Source organism: Mastigoproctus giganteus, chromosome 3 (assembly GCF_048544385.1).
Source record: "Mastigoproctus giganteus isolate SK-2022 chromosome 3, ASM4854438v1, whole genome shotgun sequence".
NCBI lineage: Eukaryota > Metazoa > Arthropoda > Arachnida > Uropygi > Thelyphonidae > Mastigoproctus > Mastigoproctus giganteus.
In genome coordinates this window covers 140,460,147-140,478,787 of record NC_143577.1, presented here as the reverse complement: position 1 = coordinate 140,478,787, position 18,641 = coordinate 140,460,147, and the positions used below count along the sequence as shown (strand labels likewise).

Genomic DNA, 18,641 nt, shown 5'->3' with positions numbered 1-18,641 from the left:
ATTCAAAATGGGAAGCATTCAAAGAACTTATCTTGGAAGCTACCAGGCTTTACATACCAACTAAGAAATATTGTTCAAGGTTTAGGCCTAAATGGATGTCTTTTTTTTTTTTTTTTTTTTTGGTAGTTGTTGGCGCATAGGCTTCTGTGGCCATAATGCACCTCCCAAGGTTTTTTTTGCAGTACTTTGATCCAAGCCCGAGGCGGGAATCGAACCCGCGACCTTTGGGTTGCCAGGCCGTTCAGCAAATGGATGTCAGATAAACTAATGAGACATATGGCAAAAATGCATGGGATACATACAAATTAATGGGTGATATGGAAACTTATGATAGATATAAGCTTGTCGTTAACCAAGTCACAAAGGAGATTAGGCAAGCAAAAGCAGATTATGAGAAATCCTTGGCAAAGGATGCAAAGAAAAACAGAAAAGAGTTCTTTACCTATTAAAACTCTAGAAGGAAAGGGATGGATCAGATTGGTCCACTGGATACTGATGGTTCAACAGTTGAGGATCCTGCTCAGGTGGCTAACAAACTAAACGAGTATTTTGTATCTACATTCACACATGAGGAGTTATTCAGAAAGGGGAATGCCGTAGGTGAAGTAAACAGATTTTGTAATAATTGAGAGGAAAGTGGAGGAGAAATTGTTGAGGATAAACATAAAAAAGGCACCCGGGGTGGATGGGATCTATCCAGTTATATTAAAGGAGGCAGCAAAGAAAGTGAGTAAGCTCTTAGCCATAATTAAGAGAGCTTCTTTGGACTCAGGGGAGGTACCCATAGACTGGAGATGTGCAAATGTAACCCCAATTCACAAAGGAGGATCAAAGGATGACACAATTAATTATAGACCTGTGAGTTTAATTTCTGTTCCAGGAAAATTAATAGAGGCACTGGTTAAAGAAGCACTACAAGGCCATCTAGACAAGGCTTCCGTTATAACTCAGACACAGCATGGTTTTGTTAAAGGAAAGTCTTGCCTGACCAATTTGATTGGATATTATGATGCAGTCACAAAAGAATTGGATGCAGGGAATAACTTTGATATAATATATTTGGATCTTAGAAAGGCTTTTGATACTGTTGCACATGGAAGATTGCTGCACAAATTGGATCAGTGTGGCATTGGAGGCAAATTGCTGCTAATGGATAAAGGGATGGTTGAGTGGCAGAAGACAGAGAGTGGTAATCAATGGACACTGCTCAACGTGGACTAATGTTATTAGTGGAGTTCCTCACGGTTCAGTGTTGGGTCCATTGTTGTTTTCTGTATTTATAAATGATATTGATGATGGTATATCAAGCTTAATGTCCAAGTTTGCAGACGATACAAAGGTTGGCAGGGTTGTTAAGAACACTACTGACGCTATGCTGCTGCAACAGTATCTTTTTTTTTTTTTTTTATGAAAACTCCAAACATGAAAGGTATCAAAACCTATAGTACTTAGTACCATGCATGGGTTGAAGGAGAAGTATGGGGAGAGGGAAATGCCGGAAACTTTGCTCTAGAGACTAAACATGGGTTTCACCACTTCAAGACTCTAATAAGCAAAGTGGTGGTATTTCACAGGTTGATGAAAGTCATCTACATCTGGAAAGGTTGAGTAGATAGGCTTAGAGGTGGCAAATGAAGTTTAACATTGACAAATGTAAAGTACTACTTTACATATGGGAAACAGTAACCCCCAGAGCAACATATCAACTCTGTGGTACTACACTGACAGTGGTAGAGAATGAAAAGTAACTGGGGGTAATTGTGCAGGCAGATATGAAGTTCTCTGAGCAGTGCAGACAAGCTACAAAAGTAGCTCATGGTGTCTTGTCAATGATATATAGGAATTTTTCTAGCAGGGATAAGGAAGTGATTATTCCCTTGTATAAGGCCACACCTTGAGAATGTATATGGGTCTGGAGGCCTCATTTCAAGAAGGATGTAGAGCTGCTGGAACGAGTACAGAGAAGGGCAACAAGATTAGTGAATGGAACAAATGGTTGCTCTTATGAAGAAAGGCTTAAGTTTTGCAAATTACAGTGTCTGGAGACCAGGCACCGGCGAGGTGATCTGATAGAGGTGTATAAGGCCTTGAATGGTTTCAGCATGCTCAATGCCGATGACAATCTTCCTCTTGCTCAGAATAATCACCTGAGAGGGCATAAATTCAAATCGAGGAAAGACAGATGTGCGGAAATTTGCCTTTAGCCAGCAGGTAGTTGGTTGGTGGAACAGAATTCCATCCCATGTTTTGGAAGAATTTGATAGCCTAAACAAATTTAAGACTCAGCTGGACAGGTATTTCGAACAAACGGAGGGGTGAAATGGGAGTGATGTTTGTTTTTTTTTTTTTGGCTGATGCTAAATAAGCTTGCTTTCTTGCATCATGTGCCTCTACTAATGCTAATGCTCTCTTGGTAAGAGGATCCCTTCATTCTCCTCAACAATCTTGTTGCCCTTCTCTGTACATGCTCAAGCAAATCTACATCCTTCCTAAAATGAGGCCTCCAGACCTGTAAGCAGTACTCAAAGCGTGGCCTGACCATTGCCTTATAGAAAGGGACAATCACCTCCTTTTCCCAAGTAGCAATAGTAGTAGAAGTAGTAGTAGTGGCATGTGATGCAAGAAAGCAAGTGTATGAGCTTACGCAGCATCAGCCAAAAAAAAAAAAAAAAATCACATCATTCCCTCCAAATGCCTGTCCAGTTCCTCCTTAAATTTATTTAACCTGTCAACTTCCACGACAGATGGACGTTTGTTCCAGCAATTAACCACCCGCTGGCTAAAGGCAAATTTCCGCACATCTATTCTACATCTGTCTTTTCTTAATTTGAATTTGTGCCCCCTTAGGTTCGTAAACTGAACAAGTGGAAGGATCCCATCAGAATTCAGCGTGCTCAACCCATTCAAGCCCTTATACACCTCAATCAGATCACTGCACAGGTGTCTAGTCTCCAACCACTGCAATTTGCAGAACTTAAGCCTCTCTCTTGGTAAGAGTATCCCTTCATTCCCCTCACGATTCTTGTTGCCCTTCTCTGTACACGCTCAAGTAAATCTACATCCTTCCTAAAATGAGGCCTCCAGACCTGTACGCAGTACTCAAGGCGCGGCCTGACCATTGCCTTATACCGAGGGACAATCACCTCCTTCTCCCTGCTAGCAAAATTCCTATATATCATTGACAAAACCCCATGACCTGCACTGGCAGCCTGTCTGCATTGCTTAGAAAACTTCATATCTGACTGCACAATTACTCCCAGGTCTTTTTCATTTTCTACCACCTTAAGTGTAGTACCACACAGTTGGTACGTTTCTCTGGGGTTATTTCTACCCGTATGCAGTACTTTGCATTTGTCAAGATTAAACTTCAGTTGCCACTTCTTAGCCCATCTGCCCAAATTATCTAGATCCTGTTGCAGTAGCAGACTGCCATTACTGTCATTAACAACCCTGCCAACCTTTGTATCATCTGCAAACTTCGACATTAAGCCTGATATACCTTCATCAATATCATTGATAAATATACAAAACAACAGTGGACCTAACACCGAACCCTGTGGGACTCCACTAATAACATTAGTCCAAGAAGAGCAGCACCCATTGATTACCACCCTCTGTCTTCTCCCACTCAACCATCCTTTTATCCATTGTAGCAACTTACCCTTGATACCATTCAGCTCCAATTTGTGCAGTAGTCTTCCATGCACAACAGTGTCAAAAGCTTTCCTGAAATCCAAGTATATGATATCAAAATTATTTTTTACATCCAGTTCCTTTGTAACCACATCATAATATCCAATCAAATTTGTCAGACAAGACTTTCCCTTAACAAACCCATTCTGGGCCTGAATTATTGCTGCAGTCTTGTCTAGATGATCCGGCAATGCATCTTAAACCAGTGACGCCATTATTTTACCCGGAACAGAAGTTAAACTAACTGGTCTGTAATTACTCGTGTCACCCATCGATCCCATTTTGTGAATTGGGGATACATTTGCACATCTCCAGTCCATGGAGACCTCCCCTGAGTCCAAGGATGCTCTCATAATTATGGCTAAGGGTTTACTTAGTTACTTTGCTACCTCCTTTAATATAACTGGAGGGATCCCATCCACCCCAGGTGCCTTTCTTATGTTTAACTTCAATAATTTCTCCTCCACTTTGCTCTCAGTTATTTCAGAATCATTAAGCACCCTGCTATAATTTGATAACCTTCTGTCATTTTCAATCCTTAATAACTCCTCATGTGTGAATGTAGATTCAAAATACTCATTCAGTTTGTTTGCTATCTGAGCAAGATCATCAACAGTCGAGCCATCGATATCAAGTGGACCAATCAGATTCATCCCCTGCCTTTTACAGTTTATATAAGTAAAGAAATCCTTGCTGTTTTTCTTAGCATCCCTTGCCCAAGATTTCTCGTAATTTGCCTTCACCTGCCTAACTTCCTTTGTGACTTGATATTACAGACTAGCTTATATCTGCCAGAGGCTTCTGTGTCGCCTGATAATTTAAATGCATCCCATGCATTTTTCTTCTCTGCCACGAGTCTCATTAGTTCATTTGACAACCATTTAGGCCTAAACCTTGAACAATATTTGTTAATAGGTATGAAACCTTTTTGTAGCTTCCACGATTAATTCCCTGAATGCTTCCCATTTAGAATTTGCTGTTGGTAACATCATCAGTTGATCCCACTGTACAGCATTTGAAAACTGTTTGAGACCACTGTAGTCACGGAAGCAAAAACCCTTTCCTTTACCCCTGATGGTAATTATATCTTTAAGTAAATTCCACATCAGTACACTGTGATCACTGCCACCTAGTGGTTCCTTTATCTGCAAATTCTTAATACATTAATGATCACTGCTGATAACCAGATCAAGAGTATTAACCTCTCTGGTTGCCTCTTGAACATGGTGCTGCAGAAAACAATCATCCAATAAATCCACAAAAGTCTTACTAGCGTGCGAGTGACCAAGCCACAAGTTCCAGTCAATACCTGGGAAGTTAAAAATCCCCCATTATAAGGCATTCTGATTTACTAGCTCACTATTTCTCTGTACAACTGTTCATCGTACTCATTCAATTCATTAGGCTTATAACACTCTCCTACTCTTATTTTTACTTTCACAGTGCTTATGTTACACCAAACTGAAGATTATGATGAGAGCCTCTACATGCAATGGAATGGGCAAGCAAGCATGAATGTCTTATTATGGGTGATTTTAATTTGCTTCTAATTGATTGGGCAAATGGAAGGAAACTCCATATAGGGGACAAAATTTTTAAATCAACTAGAGGATTGCTATTTGTATCAACATGTCAGGGAAAGTACTAGGGAAAAGAATACTCTAGACCAGTGATTTCCAAACTTTTTTAAAAGATCACAAAGAAAAAAATACAAAACAAAATTAAATTGAAGTTCAAGTAGAAAATGATATGAAATCATTAATGTAACAAGTGTAGTAAATGTAATGTAATACAATTTGTTTTATTTATAAATAATTTACATGGTATGCATTATATCTAGAATCACATATAATTTGAAAAGATCACAATCTAATTTGATTCAAAAATACAAAACAAAACAGAAATTGAAATTAAAGTACCAAGTGTATAAATCAAATCAACAGCACTTTTAGTGGGAACAATATGCTTGAATATTTTTCATTATTGCTGTATATCTTGATTTCATATTTTGGGACACAGCTACTCGAAGATCTGGTTCCAAGTTAAGTTCATTTCTAAATGTAGTTTTAATAATAGTCATTACAGAGAAAGTCACCTCACATAGGTACGGTGATCCAAATAGAAAGACTGCATCACTCACTCTGAATACCAAATCAGGATACTCATTTTTCAAACCCATCCAGAAATTATGCAATGATTTTTCATGAAATTAATCTTCCCTATTGTCATTCAGCTATTCTTGGGCAGTGATCGGCAGGTGTTGAATCTTTACGGTTTAAAAAAATGGACTCAAAACCCATTGATATTCTTCATTTGACATATTTCCAAACAAATTTAAGAATTCTGTTTCCAATTTTTGTAAGTGCCCAAGTATAGTTGTTTTTATTAGTGATATATTCAAATTGTTTTCAACAGAAAAATCACTTAACGATGGAAAAATTTCCAAACAACCTTTTTCAAACTGCTCTCTCCAGAATGCGAGTTTTTTCCTAAAAGCAGTTACCTGCTCGCACATCCTTAAAACATCGCCTTTACCTTGGAGAGACAGATTACAGGTGTTCACTTTTACGAAAATGTCTATGAGGTAACACACTACTGAAAACCACTTCAAGTGACAAAAAAAAATCTGCCAATTTGCAATCGTTCCCTTTTTCTAAAAGAAAAATCCATAACTCATCTTTGAGTTCAACTCTTTTGAGAACTTTACTGCATGATAACCAATGCACCTCTGTGTGATATAAAAGATTTTCATGGTCACTCCCCATCTCATTACCAAGTATTTTGAAAACTATTACTCCAAGGGCTTTTATTAATAAAATTAACCACATTAATCACATCTTGCAGCACTTTATGTATTTTGGGTTCCAACTTCTTTGCTGCAATAGCTTGCCTATGGATGAGACAATGAATGAATTTCACGTGTGGTGCTATTTCAAGAACATTGCCCTTAAATCCTTTTTTTGTTCCAGTCAAAGCAGCTGCTCCATCGGTAGTAATACTCAAAAACAGTTTTACCACAAAATTTTGTTTTTATTGAAGAAATCGTCCACTGTTGAAAATATATCTTCTCCAGTACGCCTTTCTTTGAGGGGCTCACAAAAGAGCAGTTCTTCTTGTATTTCATTATCTAAATAGAATCTAACAAATACCAAAAGCTGAGACATGTTAGCTACTTCTGTACTTTCATCCAACTGCAGAGCAAATTTTCCACACAGAGTTATTTGTTCTATTATCTGCATCTTTAAATCTTCTGCAATGGTTTCTATTCATTTTCCAACAGTATTTGTCGACAACGAAATTGACTTAAGTTTGTCAGCGTACTCTTTACTGTGTATGACTTCCATCATTCCTACTGCAGCAGGCAGAATTAGGGTTTCACCAATGGTGTTTGACTTCTTTTCAACGGAAATCTCAACAGATGCTTGCAAACGTTTGTCATTAATTTTCGTAAAGTTTTGCAAATGGTCTGATTATTGTATGACTTTAAATGTCGTTGAAAAAATTTTACAGGTTTGGCTTCATGCTCCGGGTGTTAAGTTTTTAAATGTCTTGTCAATCGTGATGGTTTCATGCTATCATTAGCTAATATCTCAAGGCAGAATACACATTTGGGACATCGTTCATCGTTGATGATGATAAATGTAAAACCAAATTTAAAAAGTCTTCTGGATAATTTCAAATTTTCTTAGAAAGGTTCTTACTCAAAATTAGGTTGTCATCATTCTTAGTTTGCAATGTGGTTGATGATGTGCTCGTACTAGGAGAAATATCAGTTTCCCTATGTTCTTGTTGGTTGTTTGCAGAAGTATCAATTCGAGGTTTCTTTGCACCTATTTTAATACGCCAGCTGTCCATTTTGTGGTGGTGTCTAATAAGAAATAAATTTAATTAGTGAATTAACGTGTTATAAGCAGATCTGGGAAAGATACTTATTAAAAGTATTTTAAATACAAGATACTTTTTTTTTTCAAATATATTTTAAAATACTAAATACAAAAACTTTTTTCCACGGGTATTTTAAAAACTTAAGTGTTTTAAATACTTAAAAAGTATTTAAATACTTGAAAGTATCTAAATAATTTAAAGTAGTTTAGATACTTTTTAAATATTTAAGATAAGATAAGTACTCTCAAAGTAATTAAAATACAAAGTATTTAAAATAATTTTTAAGTACCTTAAATACTTTTTTTTTGAGATATCAGATATTTTTCAAAATTACCTTTCATTTTAAATACAAGATACTGAGAATAAAAAGTATTTAAGTTACTAAAAAGTTTTTAATATTATTTTAATGCTTCCCAGCTCTGGCAATAAGTACATCATGATTCTTACTGTGGTGTGTTTTTAAAATATAAACACAGTTCTGCAAGTAACGATTGCCTACGGACAAATACAGCTACAAATTTCATGGTGGCGGTACAGCTCAGCCACAGCCGCAAGCACATTCCATCCTTTCTTGATCTACATTTGTTCAGTAAGTTAAACAAGGATGGAGGATATACTCCGAGACCAAAGTGAGCACATGGCTGCTTCGTTTCAGACATGGAAAAAACCGACGGCATGATCAAACAAAGTCACATATGGAAGTATTAAAAAAACATTTATTTATAATTTTTATTTTCAATTAAGTTTTGATAAACTAAAGTTTTCATAATTAATAAATATTGATTTATTGCGGATTATCTCGCGCATCCCATGGATCATCTCGCATACGCCTAGGGGTGCACGCACCCAACTTTGGAGATCAATGCTCTAGACCTCATCATCACCCACGAACCAGATGACATAATAGAAACCAGTAGCAGGAAGTGATCCTGGACAGATCACTTCCTGCTACTGGTAACGGACAGAAACCAGTACTAGGAAGTGATCATGGAGTTCTATGGTGGACGATGAAGAGAGAGGTAGCAGTAGTTAAAGGCAAAGAAATGTGTTATAATTTCAGGAAAGGAAATTACGACAGCTTAAGATGCTATCTGGCCTCTACTAACTGGGTAGACATCTCACAAAGAGCAAATACAATTGAATTATGGTATACCTTTAAAACATTAATCACAGAAGCCTTGAATGCTTATATACCATTAAAAAAATACTCCATGAGGAGGATTCCAAGATGGATGAATAACAAAGCTGCTGGATTATTTGAGCAGAAAAAGATGGCAGGGAAAAAGCTATAGCTACAAATTGATCTGTAATAGTGCCACAGAAAGAAAAGATTAGGCTGGCAAAGGCAGATTATGAGAAATCGCTGGCAAAGAGAGCAAAGAAGGAGGATAAGGAATTCTTCACATATAAATTCAAAGAAGAGAAGGAAAAAGCAGATTCGACCCTTATGTAATGGACGTGGGATAGTATTAGATACCCCATCTAAAGTTGCAGATGAACTCAACAGTTACTTTGCATCAAAATTTACAGAAGAAAAACCCTTTACGTCAATGAGAAATTATGGGAGCAAAGTTGAAAACAATGTAATTAATGATGCTGAAATTTCAAGTGTTTATTTAATGAAAAAACTTTCAAGCCTACAGGCCAGTAAGGCTCCTGGGGTTGATGGCATAAACCCTATAATCTTAAAGGGGGCAGCAAGTGAGTGCATTGAACCACTGATGCTAATTATGAGAGCATCACTGTACTCGGGAGTGATTCCGTTGGATTGGAAAAGTGCCAATGTATCTCCAATACATAAAGGCGGTTCTAAGAGTAAAGTGGGAAATTAACGGCCGGTTAGCCTAACTTCAGTAGTAGGGAAAATCATGGAGACAATGATCAAGGGTGGAATTTAGGATCATTTAGATAGAAATGGAATTCTGAGGAATACTAAGCAAGGTTTTGTAAAGGGAAAAATCATGTTTAACTAATCTGGTTAGCTATTTTGACAGGGACACTCAAGAGCCTGGACCTAGGGAATAATTTCAACATTGTTTATTTGGATTTCAGCAAACCATTTGACTCAGTCCCACATGAGCGGTTACTTTATAAGCTGTAGGGAAGTGTATATTAGATGTTACAAGGTGATAAGCTAGCTCTATTGAAAAGCTCAAATTTACTTCCACAACCAATAAAAGTATATATATTTCTGCACTGCTTTCATTTATTACCAGAAGAGATATACATAAAAAAGTAAAAAAGTAAAGTGCAGCCATTATCAACCCACTGCAGGATGGAAGCCTCCTCAACAATTCACGCTGAGGGAAATGGACCATAATCTGCCACGCTGGTCCAGTGCGGGTTGGCAGATCGACCGTATTCAGCAGTCAGGGGCTTGAACCCCGGTCTACTCAAGGAGCGTGTACTACTGTACTCCCGCTCCTGACCACTTGGCTACGGAGGCCGTATTGTGCATTAATTCCATGAGAGATAACAACCCTAGTTACCAGTAAGGCAGTCTGGTGCCATATTTTTGGTGGCCCAGTGATCTTTCTGTGCATTTTATTACTGACGTGAAAGTGAACCTTTCTTTAGAGGGAAGGGGAAGGGAGTGGTTGAATAAGGAGGAATGTGTTAAAATTGAAATCATGCTATCAAGTTGTCCATAAGTAATGTCTGTTTCTTGCACTAACAAGATCTTCTTCTTCAAGAGGAGCATTTCCATTTACAATAGGTTTCCTCAGCCTACAAGTTATTTCTTAGTAGGAATTTTTTCCCGCCAAAAAGTGTGGTTCAGGGTGTCTTGGTCAGTTACGCCTCAGGCTGTCATGCACTCCCATACTCCATCCATCCATGTCCTCCTAGGTCATCCTCTTCTCCTTCTTCCAGGAGGTATCCATTCCAGGACAGCCTTTGGATATCTGTTTTCTTGAATCCATTTTACATGTCCATACCATGTTAGATGCTTTTCTCTGATGGTGTCAATAATAGTCTTTTTCACTTCCATTTTTTACCTTATGTCTTCATTCCGTTTTCTGTCTCTTCTAGAAGTTCCTGCTGAGCGTCACCAAAAATCCATTTCTGTGGAGAGCAATTTGTTTTCCGCTCATCTATTCAATGTCCAGGTTTCTGCTCCATACAATAGAAGACTTTGTACAATCGTTTGAAATATAAGTTTCTTTATTTTATTTAGGATATTTTTGCTCCACAGAACAGAGTTTAACATGTCCGATAGCCTTTCTGCTGTCTGCAATTCTCTTATTGATCTCTGCTTGGGATGATCCATCACTTTGTAAGATTGATCCCAAATATTTGAATTTATCGACTTGTTTGATTTTAAAACCTGCAATATTTAGAACGTTTCCTGGCCCTGAAGACAACATTTCAGTCTTGCTAAAATTGATTTTTAGACCCCATTGTTTATATTCCTCAAACAATTGACGACATGCATACTTTGCATCTTCTAAGTCTTGTGCTATCACCACCTGATCATCTGCAAAAAGCAAATTGTGAATATAGGTGTTCTTATTAATTGGCAATCCCATTTTATTGAATTTTTTTGACCAGTATCTTAGGCAGATGTCGATATAAATTCTGAAAAGTGTTGGTGACATGCAACAACCTTGTAATAAACCTTTTGAAGTGTGGAATTCAGGTGACAAAGCTGATCACACTTTAATTCTGCATCTAGTTAATTCTTGTAAATTGCCTTAATAATGTTAATCAATTGTCCATCAATATTTGCCTCTTTCAGTGCTTCCCATAAGTTTTCTTGGAACACTGTCATATGCCTTTTCAAGGTCAATGAAAATCAAAGATTTTTTTTTCTTTTTGATTGGCATTTTTCAAGGATCTGTTGTACTGTTGATCTGTTCTTCTGACACCTCTATTCAGGCTTCTAAATGGTTCCTGATCCATTTTCCAAGGATCTTTAACAGCAGGTTCAGGATGCATATCTCTCTATAATTTGAACAGCTTTTCCAATCGCCCTTCTTATAAATTGATGTAATATATCCTGTTATCATTTCTTTCGGTATTTCTTCTCCTCTCAGTATACTATTTAACAGTTTTTGTATCAGAACAGCCACTCCTCTTCCTCCATATTTCAGAAGTTCTATGTAAACTCCTCCAGGTCCATGTGATTTGCCATTCCTTCCTTCCTTTAGCAGAAGTTCCACTTCCCTAACGGAAACTTTTAAGCCCGAGTCTTCAACACCACTTTCTCCATTGTCTTGAACTCTTCAAGGTCTTCTTTTAAAAGTCCTTCATAGTACTCCGTCCAGTCTTTCAAAGGTATTAATTGCAAACTAGCGTTGTGTTTATTCTGTTTTCTCAAGTCTTTAAGGACCTTCCACGATTCCGCTGATTGCTTGAAGCCCAATTTGCTATTAATAGTTGCGCATTTCCTTTCCCATTCTTCGCTTCTACTACCAACCGATTGGCTATTTTCTTCTTTTCAACATAAATGTTCCTATATGCATCATTCCTATAACCCAGCCAATTCTGATATGCAAGTTTCTTTTCCTCTACAGCAATCTACTTTCTTTGTAATCCAGGTCTTTTTTGGTCCTTGGCTCTTCTTTTTGCCTAGGATTTCATGAGCTATTTTTTTTTACAGTATTTTTTAAATATTCGGAGATTTCTTTAGTCATCATCATCATCCATTTTCAATCCACTGCAGAATGAAGGCCTCTCCGGCAACTTTCCAGTTCCTTCTGTTTTGAGCACTGGCCATCCATTTACTACCCACAAACTCATGAATTTCATCTATCCATCTCTGCTGTTGTCTTCCAGGTTTTCTTCTAGCTCCTCTTGGGTACCATTCTGTTATTTTCTTAGTCCATCGGTCATCATGTATTTGAGCTATGTGTCCCCAAGACTATTTTAGTTCTTTAGTTTTGATAAGAATGTCCTTTACTTGAGTTTGCTGCCTAATCCATGTGTTTCTCTTCTTATCTAACAGTCTAATTCCCAATATAATTTGTTCCATTCTTTGCTGTGTAGTTCTCAGCTTCTCTTCCATTCTTTTGGTGAGTGCCAAAGTTGAACTTCCATAAGTCATAGTGTGGAGTATACATTGGTTCATTATTTTATGTTTCAGACAAACTGGGATATTGCTCTTCGGTATGTGACTATATTTCCTGAATGCTATCCATCCAAAATTTATTCTTCTCTTGACTTCCAGCCATTTATCATTATTACAGCTAATAACTTGTCCTAGATAAGTATACGACTCCACCTTTTCAATTACTGCTCCTTCAATCATTATTTCCCTTTCTGTGGCATACTTGTTCATCATTACTATTGTTTTAGTCATATTCATCTCTAGTCCAACATCCTTACTAACTGTGCATAACTGATTAAGATTTTCCTCTAATTCTTTAGGATCGTGGCTTATGACCACAATGTCATCTGCAAATCGTAAATGGTTTAGGTACTCTCCGTTCACATTGACTCCCTTCTGCAATCAGTCTAATCTTCTGAAAGCTTCCTCAAGGGCAGCAGTAAACAGCTTCGGAGATATTGTGTCTCCTTGTCGAACTCCTTTCTCGATTTTAAATTTTCTACTGTCTATGTCTAGTCTAACAAAGGAAGTAGCACTCTCATATATTTTCTTCAAAATCATAATATGTGGGGTATCTATGCCTTATCTTTCCAGTGCCCGAAACATTGCCTTATGCTGTATGGAGTCAAATGCCTTTTCACAATCCACAAATGCCAGGATAATGGTGTTTTATATTCATTTGCTTTCTCCATTAGTTGTGATATTATGTGAAGGTGATCCATAGTTGAGAATCCTGTCCTAAAGCCAGCTTGCTCTTTCGGTTGATTCTCATCAAGTATTCTTTCTAATCTGTTAGTAATGACCCTTGTGAATAACTTGTAGATGTGGGATAACAAGCTAATTGGTCTATAATTTCCAATTTCTGATTTATCTCCTTTCTTATGCAGCAAAACTATGATTGCATTATTCCACTGCTTAAGCGTCACACCTTTTCTAATGCACTTTGTGAAGAGCCTTGCCAGTTTTTGTGTTATGTCTCTTCCTCCCAATTTTAACAACTCTACAGTAACTTCATCTTCCCCTGGGGTTTTCTGATTTAATTTTCTTCAACGCATGTTCTATCTCATCAGGAAGAATATCGGATATGTCGTATGTGTTGCTACTTTGCAATCCATCTTCCCCACTGCTGGTATCATTCCCTCACTCCTTGTATAATTCTCTATAGTAGTCTTCTGCTGTTTATAAGTACACCCTAGCTATTCTTCAGTTTCAGTATCATTTGTCTTTCTGTATTACTGCTCATGGCTGCTGATTTAAATCCTTTGTTTTCCCTTAATGCTTGTTCTACTTTTCTTGTGTTAAATCTTCTTATGTCCTCTCTGAGTATCTTTCTAATGGCTTTGCATAACTCAGTATACTTAATTTTTTCCTTGTCAGTGTTTAACTTGCTCTTCATTTTTCGCCTTCGGTTCATCGTAACGAGTGTTTCCTGACTAATTTGTTCTTCTTTGGATTTCTTTTTCCCTGTAGGTTTCTTGGGCTTTATCACTTTCAGGATTTTGTAATATTCCTCGTCAATATCTCTGTCCTGAACAGTCTGCAGAAGCTCAAACTTGTTCTTAAGTTCCTGTACATACTGCTTTTTCTCCTCTTCTGTTATCTCAAAGACCCTTGTATTATTTACTCGAGTCAGTTTTTTTCTTTAGTATTACCTTTTATCTCTCTGTTAATTGCAGCATCCAGTCTCTGGGTGTTTCTAATGCTGTCGTCCTGGAGTAGATCAACGTTTAATTGATCCACTTGTAGCATTTCTCCTTCCCGGCATTGTTGGTTGTCCACACATTTTCTTAATCCAGTTCCACCTTATTGTTTTAACAAGAAAATGGTCAGATCCACATTCGGCTCCTCTATAAACTCCTGAATGTTTTGAAATAATGTAATCTATAACTGATTTAATTTGTCTTGTCTCCTGTGATCGCCTCAGGGCAAGCGTATATTGGATTGTGATTCTTGTGAGCTATAAAGTGCTATTAGTGAGAGATATGCACGGACTATTGTATATTTTTACTGTTTTTAGTGCAGAAAATTACAAGGAAGCAGTAAGATACAATTGCCAAGACTCCCGCCTCCACATGGCCTGGGGTGGGTGGCCAGGCAAGTCCTGGCCGGCGAAGTGGAGTCAGAACTAGATTTGGACAGTGAGAATTAAAAGGATAAGTGGACACTATAAGTGTGTATGAATAAACATTTTGAGTATAGTAGACAAGTTGCAATTGTCTGGACTGTTGTGAATTTCAGTGTTTTGGTAGAATTTTAAAAGTTTTACTGTATTATTTTTGTAGGTGTGGTCTAGTAATAATTACTATACACGCACCCGAGTGCTTAGGAATTTAGTAATCAGTGTTTGTTTTTTGGGACAGGAGCATTTCCGGTCCTGGAGCGAATCCAGCTAGCTAAATATTTAGATTGCTAAGTTTCATTATCATTATCATTATCATTAGCAGAGGCATATGATGCAAGAAAGCAAGCTTATTCAGCATCAGCCAAAAAAAACAAAAAAAAAAAAAAAAACCCACTCCCATTTCACCCCTCCGTTCGTTCGAAATACCTGTCCAGTTGAGCTTTAAATTTGTTTAGGCTATCAACTTCAACAACCTGTGATGGAAGTCGGTTCCACCAACCAACCACCCGCTGGCCAAAGGCAAATTTCCGCACATCTATCCGACATCCGTCCTTCCTCAATTTGAATTTATGCCCTCTGAGGTGATTATTCTGAGAAAGATGAAGAATCCCATTGGCAGTGAGCATGCTCAAACCATTCAAAGCCTTATACACCTCTATCAGATCACCTCGCCGGTGCCTAGTCTCCAGACTGTAATTTGCAAAACTTAAGCCTTTCTTCGTAAGAGCAACCCTTTGTTCCATTTACTAATCTTGTTGCCCTTCTCTGTACCCGTTCCAGCAGCTCTACATCCTTCTTGAAATGAGGCCTCCAGACCTGTATACAGTACTCAAGATGTGGCCTTACCATTGCCTTATACAAGGGAATAATCACCTCCTTATCCCTGCTAGAAAAATTCCTGTATATCATTGACAAGACACCATGAGCTACTCTTGCAGCTCGTCTGCACTGCTCAGAGAACTTCATATCTGCCTGCACAATTACCCCCAGGTCCTTTTCATTCTCCACCACTGTCAGTGTAGTACCGCAGAGTTGATACGTTGCTCTGGGGTTACTGTTTCCCATATGCAGCACTTTTGATTGCTTAGTATTAAAATCTTATTGTTTGAGTTATTATGGCTCATAGAAGGAGTGAGGAGTCCTCATCTGAGGAGGATTTGCTGGCGATGGATGACAAAGAGTTGGAGGAGATGAGGTTTCAAGAACAGTTAAAGATGGCAGTTGGTAGTTTAGAGAGAATAGAAAGTGAAGAAAAAGGGGAAGGTGGAGAAGAGAATAAGGAAAGAAGGGCACAGAAAAGGTAAGAATAGAAGATGAAGAGATAGATAATGGAGATAGTGAACATATGGGTACAGGAAAAGATATTTGGGAGGAGTTTTTGGAAATAAGACAAGTATGGACTAGGCTCCAAAAATTTATTTTGTAATGCAAATAAAGTAACTAGAGCTGCCATGAACAAGATTCTTTCAATGTGGGATACACTGGAAGATAGAGCAATTAGATTGTTTGTGGAAAATCAAGTAATGGTATCTAGAGTAAAAGACTGAGACAGTTAATTCAGGATCAAGAACAACAATTTGAAAGTTATGCTTCTGTATTAGAAAAGGGAAGAGAAAAAGTGAAGGAAGTTAAAAAGGGAGGTGAAACTATAGTGGCCTTCATTAAGGTTATTGTTATTTGGTTTTTTTTTAGGAGCATTAGCAACTAAGGTCATATTGCTCCGAGAATATGCGGTGGTCATCACTTGACCTTTCAGCACCCTCCGTATTTGGTGGTCACAGGCTCGAACCCCGGTCTAATCAAGAAGTGTGTGCTACGCACTGCCACTCCTGCCCACCTGGCTATGGAGGCGCCCCGTCATTAAGGCGAATACAGATAAATATACTACGAGTTGTTGTTGTTGTTTGGTTTTTAGGAGCATTAGAAACTAAGGCCATATTGCTCCGGGATATGCGGTGGTCAGTCCCTGACCTTTCCGCATCCCCCGTATTTGGTGGTGACGGGCTCGAACCCCGGTCTAATCAAGAAGTGTGTGCTACGCACTGCTGCTCCTTCCCACCTGGCTACGGAGGCGCCTATACTACGAGTGAACAAGTTGAAGCAGTGGTGAATGAGGATATAAGACCTTTAATGAAGAAAGTTAAAGTAAACTATTGCTAATGTTAAAAAGAAATTGAGACACAACATCAAAAACTGGCAATTTATTAATGAAAGACTGATCTCATTGGAACTGACAGTGTATGGGAGAGAAATATGTATTTTGGGAATATATGCCCTGACTAATGACACCGCCGATACCTTGAAGGATGAATTTTGGGAGGACTGAGAGAACTAATAGAAATAATCCCTAAGAACAAAGAGATATTTCTAATGGGAGATTTCAATGCAAGAGTAGGAACTGAACAAAATAGCAAAGTTATTGGAAGATTTGGAGAGAAACGACAACGGAAATAGACTATGCAATCTTTGTGAACAATTCGACTTGAGAATAAACAACACATTTTTCCAACACAAGGATAGCCATAAATATACTTGGTCACAGGAGACATCATCATCACTGTCCTAACACCTACTTGTACCTGCGCTTCCTGAGCAATAAGCTCATCTGCACTATATTCCTCTATCCTATCAATTTTAGTCTTTTGATCATTAATCATATCCTCCGTATGATAAATCAAACATTGAGGATGTTACCACCCCTGCCCCGAAGAGGCAGATATCAACTATCTAGAACTCAATTAAACTTTAAACTTCAGAGGCAAACTTCTATAAATTGTGATTCTTGTTCCAGCCAAATTAAAACTCTAAACATTTAAAATTCATCAATATATTTTTGTATTTTATACTTTTTTTTTTAAACAATTCCTTTTTATACAACTATAAACTATAAGATCAATAAATTCCAATTAAATCTCAACTCCATAAAAAAAACTATCTACATATATACAAATTTTTACAATTATCAAATCCTGTTTACTTCTCTAGTGAACACAGCAAAAGTTTTATTCCATTCTCTATTCTTAAACAAGTCACTCCAGGTGTATGAGTCGGAGCCAATCTGCCTAATTAACATATCCTTTGGTATCACTCCGGGGGCTCACATCTGGTAAGTATGGGCTTGGCAAACCCAGGGTCCTGAGCTGGATATCATCATTCTTCTCTTTCTTGGTGATTCCCTTCTACTTTTGACTCTCTCTCTCTCTCTCTCTCTCTCTCTCTCTCTCTCAGGGTAACTCGGGAACTTTTTTTTTTTCCTGGTGCAGCAAAAGCCTCAGGCTTCCTTGCACCATATGGCTATTATTAATAATAATAATAATAATAATAATATCATATCTTACACACTGCCCTAAAATATGCTCTGTATCCTCTACCATCCCACAAATACACATTGGATTTTTTCCTACACCAAGCTCTACCAGTCTTTTCTTTAACCTATGTCCAGTTATTAACACTGTTTGGAACATTCCTAGACCAGACCAAAATGAAATCTCTTTCATAGTTTTCACCCCAGGCAGAAAGGCAAAGGTGACACGCCCCTTAGCAGAACCGTTCCATCTTTCCTGCCATATACAATCTATATCTTGCTGCAACCTTTTCTTTTCTACTTTCAAATTGTGTCTTCCATACTCTCTTCCCTCTTCTCTACAAGATTTTATTCTCATAAGTTCTATTCTCTTATTATTCTTAATTGCATATTCCATTGTCCTTTTAAGTATAATCAGATCCACTGGGTCCTTCCCTGCAATAACTTGCAGAGCATCATTTGAAACGGTACTGCAGGACCGTGTCACCGCCAGAAGTGCAAATCTCTGTGCTGAAATATGACTTCTTTTAATGTGGCTATTAATCACTCTATGACCCCAAGCCCCACATGCATATGTCACAATCGGAAGA

The 18,641-nt window shown here is 37.9% G+C and overlaps 1 protein-coding gene across 4 annotated transcripts in view; it reads right to left on the bottom strand.

Annotated features, from left to right (window-relative positions):
- Positions 1–18,641, bottom strand: part of LOC150088291 (phosphatidylinositol 4-phosphate 5-kinase type-1 alpha-like) — a 743,292-nt gene that overhangs the window by 710,765 nt on the left and 13,886 nt on the right. For 2 of the 4 annotated variants that reach the window (XM_090370676.1, XM_090370679.1), the window contains exon 2: positions 7,395–7,561. The exons of 1 other annotated variant lie outside the window; for it this stretch is intronic. In XM_090370676.1, the coding sequence (XP_090226802.1) occupies positions 7,395–7,548 (154 nt within the window). In that variant the 5' untranslated portion in view covers positions 7,549–7,561. Of the gene's footprint in view, positions 1–5,612; positions 5,708–7,394; positions 7,562–18,641 lie in introns of those variants that run through there. One more of the 4 variants, XM_090370678.1, reaches the window with a different exon arrangement.